The 16011-nt window shown below is 41.5% G+C and overlaps 1 protein-coding gene across 3 annotated transcripts in view; it reads right to left on the reverse strand.

The window, feature by feature from the left end:
* Positions 1-9908, reverse strand: part of ZNF350 (zinc finger protein 350) — a 31188-nt gene extending 21280 nt beyond the window's left edge. The window contains exons 1-4 of one of the 3 annotated variants that reach the window (XM_060289192.2): positions 9876-9908; positions 1975-2279; positions 1707-1895; positions 182-308 (exon numbers count right to left, since the gene is read on the reverse strand). In XM_060289192.2, coding sequence (XP_060145175.1) covers positions 182-308; positions 1707-1721 — 142 coding nt within the window. In that variant the 5' untranslated portion in view covers positions 1722-1895; positions 1975-2279; positions 9876-9908. Of the gene's footprint in view, positions 1-181; positions 309-1706; positions 1896-1974; positions 2280-9578; positions 9726-9875 lie in introns of those variants that run through there. The other 2 variants (XM_060289191.2, XM_060289193.2) reach the window with 2 other exon arrangements.
* Between the last annotated feature and the right edge of the window lie 6103 nt (positions 9909-16011).

Here is a 16011-nt window from a genome sequence, read left to right on the forward strand (position 1 = left end):
CTACAAAATAGAGGCGTTTCTCTCAAGAGAAAGGAGAATATACCCACTTCTCTTGGGTCAGAGACAGGACCGAGAATCTACTGCTTCAGAGAATCACAGACAATCCAAAGCTTTCAGAAGCTGAGAAAGGAAACCTCACTGACTGGGGACCCTCTCAGGGACCCAGGGGAGCCGTCCTCACCCACGGAGAGCAGGTTGCTGTAGTTCTCCAGCATCACATCCCGATACAGGTCCTTCTGAGGAGGGGCCAGGAGCTGCCACTCCTCCCATGTGAAGTCCACTGCCACATCCTCAAATGTCAGGGTTTCCTGTAATAACAGTGGTGTTTAATGAACTGATCTCTTTTTGATGATATGGAAGAAATGTTAAAGTTTGTCTTCTCATTTCCACTTTATAGGCTAGATCTGTATATCTAGACACATGGAAGAAGCAAAAGCCTAATAAAATACTAGGATTCAATTAACTGTAATTGTGTAGTCAGTCATCCATCCATTTATCATTAGCCATTTCTTTTTTTTTTTTTTTTGGCCGCGTCGCGTGGCTTGCGGGATCTCATTTCCCCAACCAGGGATTGAACCTGTGCTCCCTACAGTAGAAGCACAGAGTCTTAACCACTGGACCACCAGTGAAGTCTCTCATAGACGTTTCTATAATATGTAGAAGTTAAATCATCTTGTTAACCTCGAAAACACCACATTCATACATATATATGTATGGGACAAACATATATGCCAGTGGAATCGGGATGACTGTGTCTTTAGAGCCAGTCAATCAGAATCTTCTGGGAAGCGACTCAAGAAGCCAGAATTATGAGAAACTAAATGTTTAATAAGCATGTTTAAAGTGTATGAAGAAGAAACTTATTTTTTGATATGTGTACTTTGTTATGATTTCAGCCTTTAAATATATTAAGTCAGTTGTGTAATGAACAAAAATAAATGCAATATATTGATTTTGCCAGGAAATAAACTGCCAGGAATTCCCTGGCAGTCCAGTAGTTAGGACTCCACACTTCCACTGCAGCGGGTACCAGTTCCAACCCTGGTCAGGGAACTAAGATCTGCAAGCCATGTGGTGTGGGGAAAAAAAAGAAACAAAAGAAAAGAAAACTGTAGATTAAGAATTCAGATTTGGGGACTTCCCTGGTGGCACAGTGGTTAAGAATCTGCCTGTCAATGCAGGGAACACAGGTTCGAGCCCTGGTCCGGGAAGATACCACATGCTGCGGAGCAGCTAAGCCTGTGTGCCACAACTACTGAGCCTGCACTCTAGAGCCTGCTAGCCACAACTACTGAGCCTGCGTGCCACAACTACTGCAGCCCGTGCACCTAGAGCCCGTGCTCCGCAACAGAGAAGCCACCGCAATGAGAAGCCCGCGTGCAGCAACGAAGACCCAACGCAGCCAAAAATAAATACATAAATAAATAAATCAATTAATTAAAAAGAAAGAATTCGGATTCGAACATGGAAATCAAGAGTCAGACATACTGCAAAGCCTGAGAAAACAGTCCCCATAGAACTGCTCTCCCTTCAGACACCGGCTGCAATTTCTGGGGTCCCCTGGATCACCCTCACTTCAGAAGCAGGCTACAAAGACACCCAGGGTCCCCAAGACACCCTTACATGCAATAATTACCTAGAATGACTCAGACAACTAACAAACCCATTCGGGAACAAAGGAAAGAATAAAACAAACCAAAAGTCACCTGGGCCTGGATCATTTTCTTCTGTTTTCTGAAAACAGCTGGTAGTAAGGAGGCTCTGTCGCTGTGTCTTCTGGATCTGCTCTAAATTCTGTCCTGTCTTCAATCAAGCATGTCCCCAGTAATGCTGATACCAAATCCTGTAACTTCTTCCTCCTTCTACTGATTCTTTTGCTCCTGGGGAGTCAGGACCTATGGGTTGAGGAGAAAATTCAAGCTGAGGGTACATTTCCTCTGGGCCCAGATGCTAACGCTGCTCCTGGGTGCTCACCTTAGCCCAATGCCCACAGCACGGCCGAGTGTCCCATTTTTACCCCAGACGACTTTATTCCTCTGGCCAAAAAGGCTAAGATTCTGACTGTGGTGGGGGTATTCCTTTATTCCGTGAAGTTGAAGTGGGGTGACTGTCAGAGGGAATGAGGGAAACGAGATCCATCCCCGCAGCAGCCCTCAGGAGCAGGAGACTCTCAGGCAGCTCAATTATACAAAAGGGACCGTATGGGAGGAGAGGCGCTGGGCACTGCTTTCCTTTAAACCGTGTGCGCTCAGGAACCTCCTCAAGCGTTTTTATACACCCTGTGAGTACACACACTTCAGTTTGAAAACCAATGTACTGGGCAAACCAAAAGCATTCTCTTATTAAGCAATGATGATAACACCTTAGGCGGTTTAAGATACATTTTTTAAAAGTACACAATATTGTAAATAAATTGGAAACTGGTAAATAAAGTTGAGATGCTTAAGACCCCTGTCAGAGAAGAGTGTAAAAGTGCTAATCAACGTAAACATTTGACAAAGAAAGCTTCCATGCTGTATGTAATTTCTAGTGTCATGGTGAAAACTGACAATTGTCTCAAAGTACATAATTTCCAACCTAATGGAAGGGGGAAACAGAATGAGAAGAAATTCATTCAAAACAAGGCAAAAAAAGAGAAGAAGGAATAGAGAACTAGTGGGGCAAATACAGTACACTTAGATGACTATTTTAAAACAAAACATACTAAGAATTATATTCAGTATAAATAGAACAAGGAATTTAGTTAATTACGCAAAATCCAAAAACATGCTACTCTAGGTGACATGTATGAAACTTAATGATATGGAAAGCTAGAGAATAAAAGGTTAGAAAAAGATAAACCATGGAAAGAGTAACCACAGACACTCTGGTGTATTCTCAGACAAAATGGACCAGAAAGCCCAAAAATTACTACAGAGAAAGAAAAATGCTTACTAGTAAGAGGTTCAATTCAGCACATTATAGAAATTTGCAATTTCTATGCACCTAATAATATTGCTTTGAAATATATACAGCAAAAATGGACCCAAAAAACCAAGAAGAAATAAATCCAGACTGGATCCAAAAAGCCAAGAAGAAATAAATCCAGACTAACGGTTGAAGACTTAACACGCTTATCCCATTAACTGACAGAACAAATAGGTCACCAACAAACAAAATTTATAAACAAAATCATTTTGAAGAATATAAAAAATATATGATAAGTAGGAATACTGACAGAAATTTTAACAGATTTAAATAAATGGAATGATGAACTATGAATACGATTCAGAAAACCAAGCATTTTAAAGACGTCATGTCAACCCACACACCTATGGTCAATTAATCTATGACAAAGGAGGCAAGAATATATAATGGAAAAAAGACAGTCTTTCAATAAGTGGTGCTGGGAAAACTAGATACTACATGTAGAAGAATGAAATTAGAACATTCTCTAACACCATACACAAAAATGAACTCAAAACGGATCAAAGACCTAAATGTAAGGCCGGACACTATAAAACTCTTAGAGGAAAATACAGGCAGCACACTCTGTCATAAATTGCAACAATATATTTTTTGATCCACCTCCTAGAGTAATGAAAATAAAAACAAAAATAAACAAATGGGACCTAGTAAGACTTAAAAGTGTCTGCACAGCAAAGGAAGCCATAATCAAAAAGAAAAGACAATCCACAGAATGGGAGAAAATATTTGCAAACCAAGTGACCAACAAGGGATTAATCTCCAAAATATACAAACAGCTCATGCAGCTCTATGTCAAAAAAAAAAAAAAAAAAACCCAAACAACATAATCAAAAAATGGGCAGGGGCTTCCCTGGTGGCACAGTGGTTGAGAGTCCGCCTGCCGATGCAGGGGACACGGGTTCGTGCCCTGGTACAGGAAGATCTCACATGCCACAGAGCGGCTAGGCCCGTGAGCCATGGCCGCTGACCCTGCGCGTCCGGAGCCTGTGCTCCACAACGGGAGAGGCCACAACAGTGAGAGGCCCGCGTACCGCAAAAAAAAAAAAAAAAAAAAAAAAAAAGGGCAGAATGGGACTTCCCTGGTGGTGCAGTGGTTAAGAATCCACCTGCCAGTTTAGGGGACACAGGTTTGATCCCTGGTCTGGGAAGATCCCACGTGCTGCGGAGCAACTAAGCCCGTGCACCAGAACTACTAAGCCTGCGCTCTAGAGCCCGTGAGCCACAACTACTGAGTCTGTGTGCCACAACTACTGACGCCCACGCACCTAGACCTGTGCTCCACAAGAAGAGAAGCCACCGCAATGAGAAGCCCGTGCACCACAACAAAGAGTAGCCACTGCTCACTGCACCGCTCACTGCAACCAGAGAAAGCCTATGCGCAGCAATGAAGACCCAACGCGACCAAAAATAAATAAATAAATAAATTAGTTTTTTAAAAAAATCAATGTATTTTTAAAAAATGGGCAGAAGATCTAAATAGACATTTCTCCAAAGAAGACATACAGATGGCCAAAAAGCACATGAAAAGATGCACAACATCACTAGTTATCAGAGAAATGCAAATCAAAACTACTATGAGGTATCACCTCACACTGGTCAGAATGGCCATCATCAAAAATTCTACAAACAATAAAAGCTGGAGAGGGTGTGGTGAAAAGGGAACCCTCCTACACTGTTGGTGGTAATGTAAATTGGTACAACCACTATGGAGAACAACAGTATGTTCTCTTTTTAGATTTTTTTAAGAGAACAACCATGTGACCCAGCAATCCCACTCCTGGGCATATATCCAGAAAAAACCATAATACAAAAAGATACATGCACCCCAATGTTCATTGCAGCACTATTTACAATAGCCAAGATATGGAAGCAACCCAAATGTCCATTGACAGTGGCACGCATAAAGATGTGGAACATAGATACAATGGAATAGTACTAAGCCATGAAAAAGAAGGAAATAATGCCATTTGCAGCGACATGGATGGACTTAGAGATTATCATACTAAGTGAAGTAAGGCAGACAGAGAAAGACAAATACGATATTATATCACTCATGTGGAATCTAATTTTTAAAAAATGATACAAATGAACTTATTTACAAAACAGAAACACACTCACAGATTTTGAAAACAAATTTATGGTTACCAAAGGAGAAACGTAGAGGGGAGGGATAAATTAGGAGCTTGGGATTAACATACACACACTACTATATATAAAATAGATAACCAACAAGGACCTACTGCATAGCACAAGGAACTCAACTCAGTATTCTGTGATAATCTATATGGGAAAAGAATCTGAAAAAGGATGAATATATGTATATGTATAACTGAATCACTTTGTTGTACCCCTGAAACTAATACAACATTGTAAATCAACTGTACTCCAATAAAACTTTTTAAAAAATAAAAAATAAAAATAAAGATGTCATGTTTCCCATATATATATGTATATAAATCCAATGAAACCTCAATCAAAATCCTAAGCTGATAACTATATCCATCTATCAATTATGAGGACTTAAAATTACTTTAGTTATGACAGTACAATATTAGTACAATGATAGACAAATGGAACAAAATCAAATGCTTATAAACAGAGATGCATATATAGAGACTAGATAACAAAAGTAGCAGTACAGAAAAGAGGATAAGGATGTCTCTTTTTAAAAATGGTGCTGGGGGGGCTTCCCTGGTGGCGCATTGGTTGGGAGTCCGCCTGCCGATGCAGGGGACGCGGATTCGTGCCCCGGTCCGGGAGGATCCCGCGTGCCGCGGAGCGGCTGGGCCCGTGAGCCATGGCTGCTGAGCCTGCGTGTCCGGAGCCTGTGCTCCGCAACGGGAGAGGCCACAACAGAGGGAGGCCCGTAAACCCAAAAAAAAAAAAAAAAAAAAGGTGCTGGGACAATCAGATATTCATGCTGGGGGTTGGGGGATTCAGAGAACAATGGTGAACCCCATCTCACAATATACACAAAAATCATTTGGGGGGAGAACTGTCAATTTCAGTGGGAGAGGCAAATTAATAAGAAACTTTCCGCCTGGAGGGGTGGGATAGGGAGGGTGGGAGGGAGGGAGACGCAAGCGGGAAGAGATATGGGAACATATGTATATATATAACTGATTCATTTTGTTGTGAAGCTGAAACTAATATACCATTGTAAAGCAATTATACTCCAATAAAGATGTTTAAAAAGAAAAAAAAAAAAGAAACTTTAGGGGATAATATAGGAGAATCTCTCAATGATATTAGGGTATGGAAAGATATTTTAAACAAGCTATATATGAAGCACACCATAGGGACTTCCCTGGTGGTCCACTGGCTAAGACTCTGCACTCCCAATGCAGGGGGCCCGGGTTCGATCCCTGGTCAGGGAACTAGATCCTACATGCCGCAACTAAGACCCGGAGCAGCTAAATAAGTAAATAATTTTTTTTTAAAAAAAGAGTTCTCGGGGGCTCCCCTGGTGGCGCAGTGGTTGAGAGTCCGCCTGCCGATGCAGGGGGCGTGGGTTCGTGCCCCGGTCCGGGAAGATCCCACATGCCGCGGAGCGGCTGGGCCCGTGAGCCATGGCCGATGAGCCTGCGCGTCCGGAGCCTGTGCTCCGCAACGGGAGAGGCCACAACAGTGAGAGGCCCGCGTACCGCAAAAAAAAAAAAAAAAAAAAAAAAAAAATGAAGGACACCATAATGCAAATTATATATTCCTTCCGCTGGAGGAACTGGATAGTCACTTTGGAAAACATTTTGGCATCATCCATTTAGACTGAAGTTATACACATCCTAAGACACAGAAATCTCACTCTGAGTATACATCTAAGTTATACATCTATCCCCCACTAAAGTAAGGACACATTTGAACCAGAAGATATGTACAAGAATTTTCACAGCAACATTATTCATAACAACCCAAACTGCAAGCATTACAAGTTTAATTAATAGTAGAAAAAACTGACATATATTCAAACTATGGAATGCTATTAAAAAACAACCTTTACCTAGCTTGCAAGCTAAGAATACTTTCTACATTTTCAAAGAACTGTAAAACAAAACCAAAAAGCAACGTGAGAGACCTTCTGTGTCCTGCAACTCCTAAAATGTTTACTGTATAGATATTCATACAATATGTTTGCCTGACCCTTGTTACAGAGGGAAAAAAAAACCCAAACAAAAGCAAAAAACAAAACAGAACAAAACCACAAAAAATCCTCTGTGCAAAAGCATGAATAATTCTTTAAAATATTGAGTAAAAGAAGACTGACAGTTAAAAAAATCAGTATAGTAACACTGACATGTAGTTAAAAATAGGCACAACTAAATAAAATATAATGATTAGGAATGATTAATTTTTTATATGATACAACTATAAAGAAAAGACTTAAACTGCTTGGTATCTCGAACCGGATGGTAATTACCTTTGAGTATGAAGATGTAATATAATTGCGAAGTGGCTCACAGAACACCACTGGGGTGCTGGCAGTGTTCTGTTTCTCAAGCTGGGCAATAATTTTATTTTATTATTTTTTTAAATATTTAAATATTTATTTATTTATTTAATTTATTTGGTTGAGCCAGGTCTTAGTTGCAGCTCCAGGGCTCCTTAAGTTATGGCTCCAGGGCTCCTTAGTTGTGGCATGGAAACTCTTAGTTGTGGCATGCATGTGGGATTTAGTTCCCTGACCAGGGATGGAACCTGGACCCCCTGCATTGGGAGCGCAGTTTTATCCACTGTGCCACCAGGGAAATCCCTGGGCAATAATTTTATACTGATTAACTTGTAGATCTTTTAAATTAACAAATAAGTGAGGACTTCCCTGGTGGTGCAGTGGTTAAGATTCTGTGCTCCCAATGCAGGGGGCCTGGGTTCCATCCCTGTTCAGGGAACTAGATCTTACACGGATGCTGCAACTAAGAGTTTGCATGCCACAACTAAGGAGCCAGCGAGTTGCAACTAAGGAGCTGGTGAGCCGCAACTAAGGAGCCCACATGCCACAACTAAGGAGCCCGTGAGCCACAACTAACGAGCGCACCTGCTGCAACTAAGACCCAGTGCAACCAAAATAAATAAGTATTAAAAAATATATAAATGGAAGAGTTGAAAAAGCCTGTTCTTTACACAGAGAACAGATTTGTGGTTGCCCTAGAAGAGGGGAACTAGAAGAGGGATGGATTGGGAGTTTGGAATTAGCAAATGCAAACTATTATACATAGAATGAATAAACAACAAGATGCTGCTGTATAGCACAGGGGACTATATTCAATATCCTGTGATAAACCATAATGGAAAAGAATATGAAAAAGAATGTATATATATGTATCACTGAATCACTTTGCTGTACAGCAGAAATTAACACAACATTGTAAATCAATTATACTTCAATAAAATAAACTTTTTGAAAAAGCCTGTTCTTTAAAAAGACCAACAACACATATCCATTTGTAGTGAGATAGAAAGAAACCTGGTGCAAATAAAAAAATATAAGGAATTAATAGGGGACATAACTGAGATAAAATAGACATTTTTTTTTGCCCTGAAAGAATACAATGAATATTTTTATTTCATTAAATTTGAAATCCTGGATGAACTCATAATTTTATGATCCTTCCATCCTGGAAACATGTTAACTCCAGACCATCTAGCAGGTGAATTTTAGGGCAGGGAACAGGAAGGACACAGATGTCCACTACCACCCCATTCACTTTCCTCCTTTGTACTGGAGAGTAGAGACAATGCATTGAGATAAGAATGAATTATAAACATTAGAAACTGGACAGAAAATTAAGGTTATATTCAGACAACATCATCATCGACGTGGAAAAAGAGACACAAGGAATTACTTATGTAAAAGACAAAACGTTCCCCCCATATATCCCAAGCAGATTTTCACATATACTGCTGGCCAGAACTGCACTATATACCTAAGCTCATTTCATACTAATTGATCACTAGAAACGGGAACTGAAACCACCATGATTAACTAAGACCAACCAGTACTGGCATATGGGTCACCCTACCAGAAGGATGGATAACTAAAACCAGAGATTCTATTAGCAAAGAAGGAGGGAATGTTTGTCAGGCAAAAAAGCAACAGTGTCCACTGCTATATATTAAGTGGTGAGTGCAGGCGTTGGCAAACATTTTCTACAAAGTGATAGATACTATACATTTCTACTTTGAAGGTTAAGCTCTGTCACAACGTTTCAATTCTGCCTTCTCATTGCGAAAGCAGCCATAGACGATACGTAACAGACGGGTGTGGCTGGATTAGTCCCTCGATCTGCAGTTACTCATCCCCCTGGATAAAAGCCTAAAAAGCAGAAGGTTTCGAACTCCTGTCCTGGGCTGCACCACCTTCCTTCCCAGCGGTGGAGGCTGGAACCTCAACGAAACCACCAGCCAGGCGTCCAGAGCTTCAGCCCTCACAGCCTCTTTGTACCACAGACACTACACACTTCTTAATTAATCCGAAACCTGGACCAGACATCCCCACATGATGCCCGTCCACCCTGGCCTCAAATCACTGAGCCCCATATTAATTCCCAAACCTGAAGCTGTTACCATCGTAAATACCACCTGCATCCTTTACAGAATGATCCGCAAAGACCCCATACCTTGCCAGTCAGGACACGGTCGCTGATCTCTACAGATTCTTAACCGTTTTAACGACTCCCCACCAAAGTACCCCAACCACAGATAGACGTGCCAGACTCTGCTGGTTCCTCCCAAATACCTCCACCTTGGCGTTTCCCACCAGACCCTCCAATAATTCCGTGAGTCCACACTACACCATTTGCACCCTGTAGGAGTCACGTCACGCTGTCATAGACACACCTCTCATGAGAAACACACACACACACACACACACACACACACACACAAAACTTCAAGGGACAAATGCACACACTGACCCGATTTTCCCCAGCCCACAAGGAGAGTCTAAACGTAACCTTCCGCGAACCGCTTCTACTTCTGGACCCGTCGCCCAGATTTTTCGCCTGCCTACGGCGGCCGAAGACGGTCTGAGGCGTTTCAAGAAAGGCGGATGAGCGGATTCCGGTATTTCCCAGAGAGGCAATATGTCTGCGCCCAGCTCTCCGGCCCCACGGGGCGGCCATGTTGGGACACCTGACGTACAGAAGGCCAAGGGGCGGGTTTGGGGCAGGGAGCCCTGAGATGGTCCGAGAGGTGAGAAGCCACTGATGATATCTCATTTCCTGGCACTTCGACTCTTCAGAAAATTCGCAGATTTTCAGAGACTCGAGGTCTGCGAGGCAAATATGGAGCTACCTAAACTGCGTTCGACGGACTGGGCAGGAAAGTAATATTGCCGCGGCCTTTATTTTACACCTTGTATTAAAAAAGTAGGGGGACGGGTTTCCAAATGGACCATGAGTTCCGCTGTCGGTATAGCAGCAGAGAACGAATTCCCGGAAAGAGAAACGGCAATACATCCAGTAATCGGACAACCCCCAGAAAGTTTTGGAGGAACATTTCTTGCAGGAAGTGGCTTTTAGAACAGAATACGATTTCGAGAAACCGGCACAGTATGGCACAGGCCATCGGGTCCAGAAGAAACGAGCTGCTGGGATGAAGCCTAAATTTTGACTGGGATTAGAGCCTCGGGGAAAGGCCACTAAAAATGAGGCCAGTAAAGGTCTGGAGCCAATGAAAAAGGCACAACCACAATTGAGAGTCCAAAAGTGTTAAGATCAATAGCTATTTGGTCAAGACACTAAGATACTTCCATGGGGGTAAGTCCTCCCCACAAAAGAGGCTGGGATAATTGTATACCTATTTGCAGAAAAATAACTTAAGACCCATAACTTTAAGCATACACAAAAGTTAACTGGAAATAGATCACAGACCTAAATATAAGAGGTAAAAGTATGAAACTTAGGAGACAATCTCCATGAACCTAAGTTTAAGTTAGCCAAAGAGTTCTGCAGCAAGACAATAAAGGTTGAGACATAAAAGAAAAAATAATAAATTGGACTTAATTAAAAGGAAAAACTTTTGTATTTTTAAGCACAACTTTAAGAAAAGTAATGAGTGGAGCCAGAGATTGGGAGAAAATATTGACACATTTAACATGTGATAAAAGGACTTATATTCAGAATAGAGTTCTCAAAACTCAACAAATCAACTATCCAGTTACTTTTCTTTTTATATAGAATTTTACTTTATCTTATTTTAATTTTAATTGGAGTATAGTTGCTTTACAGTATCGTGTTTACACCGTACATCAAGGTGAATCAGCTATATGTATACATATATCCCCTGTTTTTTGGATTTCCTTCTCATTTTGGTCACCACAGAGCATTGAGTAGAGTTCCCTATGCTATACGGTAGATTCTCATTATACCCAGTTTACTTTTTGGGGTTACGAAAATTTCTAAATATTGGATCATGGTGATGGCACAACTCTATAAACTTGCTAAATGTCATTGTATTATATACCCTTACTACTGGTAAGTGTTATATGTAAATTACGACCATAAAGCTGTTAAAATGAATTGCTGTTCTATACTACAAAATTTATAGAGTATGAATATTTTTTAAAACACAACAACTAAAATTGCAAAATTATAAGCTACCTGGATTAAAAATAAATGGAGATATCTGGGACATACAAGAAAAACAGTACAACAAATCTTGGAGTGATAATGTAAGAATCTGGATAATGAGAGGATCATAATATAAACTGAACATAACTGAATCAGTTACATTTTTCAAGTATACCCATTTTAATGCATAACTTTTATATGTGACTCCAGTTACCATCCTATTATACTATTACAGCCATATTATTACACCTGTGATATTATTACAGCCACGTAATATTAATTATATATACACAAGAACATTTTATTATATGGAAATGTTTATAATAAGAGATTAAGTGATGAAACTAGATCAAACTTTTTTTTTTTTAATTTACTGGCTGGGGTGCTAGTTCCTGGACCAGGGAGCAAACCGAAAACCCCTGTATTGGAAGGACAGAGTCTTAACCACTGGACTGCAAGGGAAGTCCCTAGATCAAACCTATTTTTTACAGCTTTATTGAGATATAATTGATATAGATTATACCTATTTTATTTTTTAAATGTTTATTTTCTTTAATTTTTTTTCAGGGGGGGTTGAATCGGGTCTTAGCTGTGCCATGCGGAATCTTTGTTGAGGCACGTGGGACATTTTGTTGTGGCGCGTAGGCTTCTCTCTAGTTGTGGCATGTGGGTTTTCTCTCTCTAGTTGTGGCACGCGGGCTTAGTTGCCCCGTGGCATGTGGGATCTTAGTTCCCCTACCAGGAATTGAACCCATGTCCCCTGCATTGGAAGGTGGATTCTTTACCACTGGACCACCAAGGAAGTCCTGATTATACCTATTTTAAATAAACTTTTATTTGGAGAAAATATTAGATTTTCACAAAAGTCACAAAGTACTACAAAGAGTGCACATATACCTTCATTTGACTTCCTCTCATGTGAATATTTTGTATAACCATGGTACATTTGTCAAATTGAAATATTAACATTGGTATGACACAACTAAATTACAGATTCTATTTGGATTTCACAAGGTTTTCCACTACTGTCCTTTTTCTGTCTCAGGATTCAAACCAGGGAAGAATACTGCCTTTAGAAATCAGGTTTCTTTGAATTCTTCTGCTCCATGACCATTCCTCGGTCTTTTCTTTTTCATGTCCTCAATTATTTTGAGGAATACTGGTCAGGTTTTTTTTTTTTTTTTTTTTTTTTTGGCTGCGTTGGGTCTTCATTGGTGTGCGTGGGTTTTCTCTAGTTATGGCGAGCGGGAGCTACTCTTGGTTGCGGGGGGCAGGCTTTTTATTGTGGTGGCTTCTCTTATTGCGGAGCACAGGCTCTAGGCACGTGGGCTTCAGTAGTTGCAGCACACTGACTCAGTAGTTGCGGCACGCAGGCTTTTTTAGAAGATGTGGCACATGGGCTCAGTAGTTGTGGCTCGTGAGCTCAGTAGTTGTGGCTCACGGGCTCTAGAGCGCAGGCTCAGTAGTTGTGGTGCACGGGCTTAGTTGCTTCGTGGCATGTGGGGTCTTCCTGAACCAGGGATTGAACCCGTGTCCCCTGCATTGGCAGGCAGATTCCCAACCACTGCGCCACCAGGGAAGTCCCAGGTATTTTGTATATTGACCTTCTCTTCCTCATTAAACAGGGCTTATGCATTTCGGAAAAGACACCTCTGAATTGAAGTCCCTTTCTAATATCATATCTAGGGGTATAGAAAATCAAAGTGACAAAACTGTTCTACTGGAAAAGGTAATATTTGCCAGGTATCTCCACTGAAAATAGCAAAACAATTTCTGACCAAAAAGAACCATCATATAGAGCTAATATCAACAGATTTCAAGACTTATAGACCTTTAATAGTATTGGTGAAAGGACAAACACATAGATCAATGGAACAGAACAGAGATCCCAGAAAAAGACCCACATACGTCAAGTATATTCAAGTGTTTGATGGAGGTACAAAGGTTATTCAAAGGAGAAAGATAGACTTTTCAGGGACTTCCCTGGTGGTCCAGTGCTTAAGAACCCGCCTTCCAATGCAGCAGACGTGGGTTTGATCCCTGGTTGAGGGACTAAGATACCACATGCCATGGGGCAACTAAGCCCACACGCCTCAACTAGAGAGACTGCGTGCTGCAAACTACAGAGTGTACATGCTCTGAAGCCCGTGCCCACAACAAAGAGCCCACACGCCACAACTAATACCTGACTCAGCCAAAAATAAATTTAAAAATAGACTTTTCAACAAATGTTGCTGGAACACTTAGTGGTCCATTGGCAAAAAAAAAAAAAAAAAAAAAAAGGATCTCAAAAGGATCTCAACATTTTCATCCCATAAGTCCTATACTGGTAAAGGACTGATACCCAGAACATAGAAAGAATCCTTAAAAGTCAAAAATAAGGGAATTCCCTGGTAGCGCAGTGGTTAAGCATCTGCCTGCCAATGCAGGGACATGGGTTCGAGCCCTTGTCCGGGAAGATCCCACATGCTGTGGAGCAACTAAGTCCATGCGCCACAACTACCGAGCCTGTGCTCTAGAGCCCACAAGCCACAAATCCTGAGCCCACGTGCCACAACTCCTGAAGCCTGCACTCCTAGAGCCCATGCCCCACAACAAGAAATGCCACTGCAATTAGAAGCCCACACACCGCAACGAAGAGTAGCCCCTGCTCATCTCAACTAGAGAAAGCCTGCATGCAGCAACGAAGACCCAACCCAGCCAAAAATAAATTAAAAATAAATAAATAAATTTATTTTTAAAAAGTCAACAATAAGAAACCCCAATTTTAAAAATGGGCAAAGACTTTGAACAGACACTTGATCAAAGATAACAGATGGCAAACAAACATATGAAAAAATGGTCTACATCATTTGTTATTAGGGAGATGCAAATTAAAACAGCTATATGAGGGCTTCCCTGGTGGTGCAGTGGTTGAGAGTCCGCCTGCCAATGCAGGGTACACGGGTTTGTGCCCCGGTCTGGGAAGATCCCACATGCCGCGGAGCAGCTAGGCCTGTGAGCCATGGCCACTGAGGCTGCGCGTCCAGAGCCTGTGCTCCGCAACGGGAGAGGCCACAACAGTGAGAGCCCTGCGTACCGCAAAAAACAAAACAAAACAAACAAAAAAACAGCTATATGATACAAGTACCCAACTATCAGACTTGCTGAAATTCAAAAAACTGAAAATATGAAATACTGGTTATAAGATGAAATAACGTGAACTTTTATTATTTGCAAGACACAATGCAAAAAATACAGCCTAGAAGATAGCGAGATTCTTGAATGTATGTTTATACAGATGATCTCAAGTTTTAGAACAGTAGTCTGAAAAAAATTTTTTTTCAATGAAATGGCTCTCATTGAGGAGTAGAATTTAGGAAAATGGTTGTTCTTACTTGTGTCAAAGAAATCTGAAAGGAAATGCCCAAGAGTAAATTTTGCAGTAAAATGAACAAATATCCTGTCTTTATTCCTATACACACCACTTGACCACGGTGCATTATTCTGACTTTTGTGGGGACAATGAGAAGAGTGTATGTAGGAGACAAATTTTTAACAGGAACCTTGGGGAAAGATCCAAAGGTTGAGTCTCTAAACACCCACTAGCCTGGGACTATGGGTCTCAAAACTTCCCGACTCCTGTGCTCTCAAACACAGACAAACTCTGTACTCCCTAAACAACACTAACCTCAAATTGAATCTGAAATTTACCACAGACACTCTTTCCCATTGACACTCCTCCCCCAATTCCAGGCTTCTCCAGATCATGAGCTGGATATTAAATCGCTAACCTAGGGGAGAGGCAGTGCTCATTGGTTTCACACCTTCCATCCAGTTTTCAATTACTGAATCTTGCAGACCTAACATATAGACCCTAAACCCTGACCAACAGGACCTTCAATCATTAAACACTTCAGATTAAGCCTTAATTTAAGGCTCCATCACTAACGCCCAGATTCCTCAGTGAATCAACCCAAATAGACCCCAAACACAGTCATTGACACGCATTCCTCTTCACCGACCCCAAAGGCCCCTCACTGGGGATCCTCACCCAGAATCAGGCTCAGCATATCTTGAGCCTCTGAAGACTCCTCTGGAAGCTGCCAAAGGCTGAACCCGGTATAAAACCACTTCTAATTGTGATGTGTTCTCCCTGAAGTGCTTCTGTAGCAGTTGCTAGGGAAGCCAAGCGCCTGGGAGGAGTGTGTCTGGCGAGGGCTCTGGGTTAGCTTCAGAAGTCCGAGTTCTGGCCGTGCACAGGTCCTATGACATCACATGGCTCCATGACCTCACAGAGGTTTTGGCATTTAGGACGGGAGCAGCTTTAACGGCTGCTATCACTTGGCTGGGTGGGAAGACACAGAAATGTCTTATGGGCACCCCACTGCCTTCCTGTCTTTGCAAGAAATGGTCACAGGCATACAGCTAAATTAAATTTTCAGGGGCTGGCACCTATCCAAGGCCAACGTGGTATGAGATGCATTTCAGTCATCAGTTT

The sequence above is a fragment of the Globicephala melas genome, chromosome 19, assembly GCF_963455315.2.
Source record: "Globicephala melas chromosome 19, mGloMel1.2, whole genome shotgun sequence".
In the NCBI taxonomy this organism is placed as follows: domain Eukaryota; kingdom Metazoa; phylum Chordata; class Mammalia; order Artiodactyla; family Delphinidae; genus Globicephala; species Globicephala melas.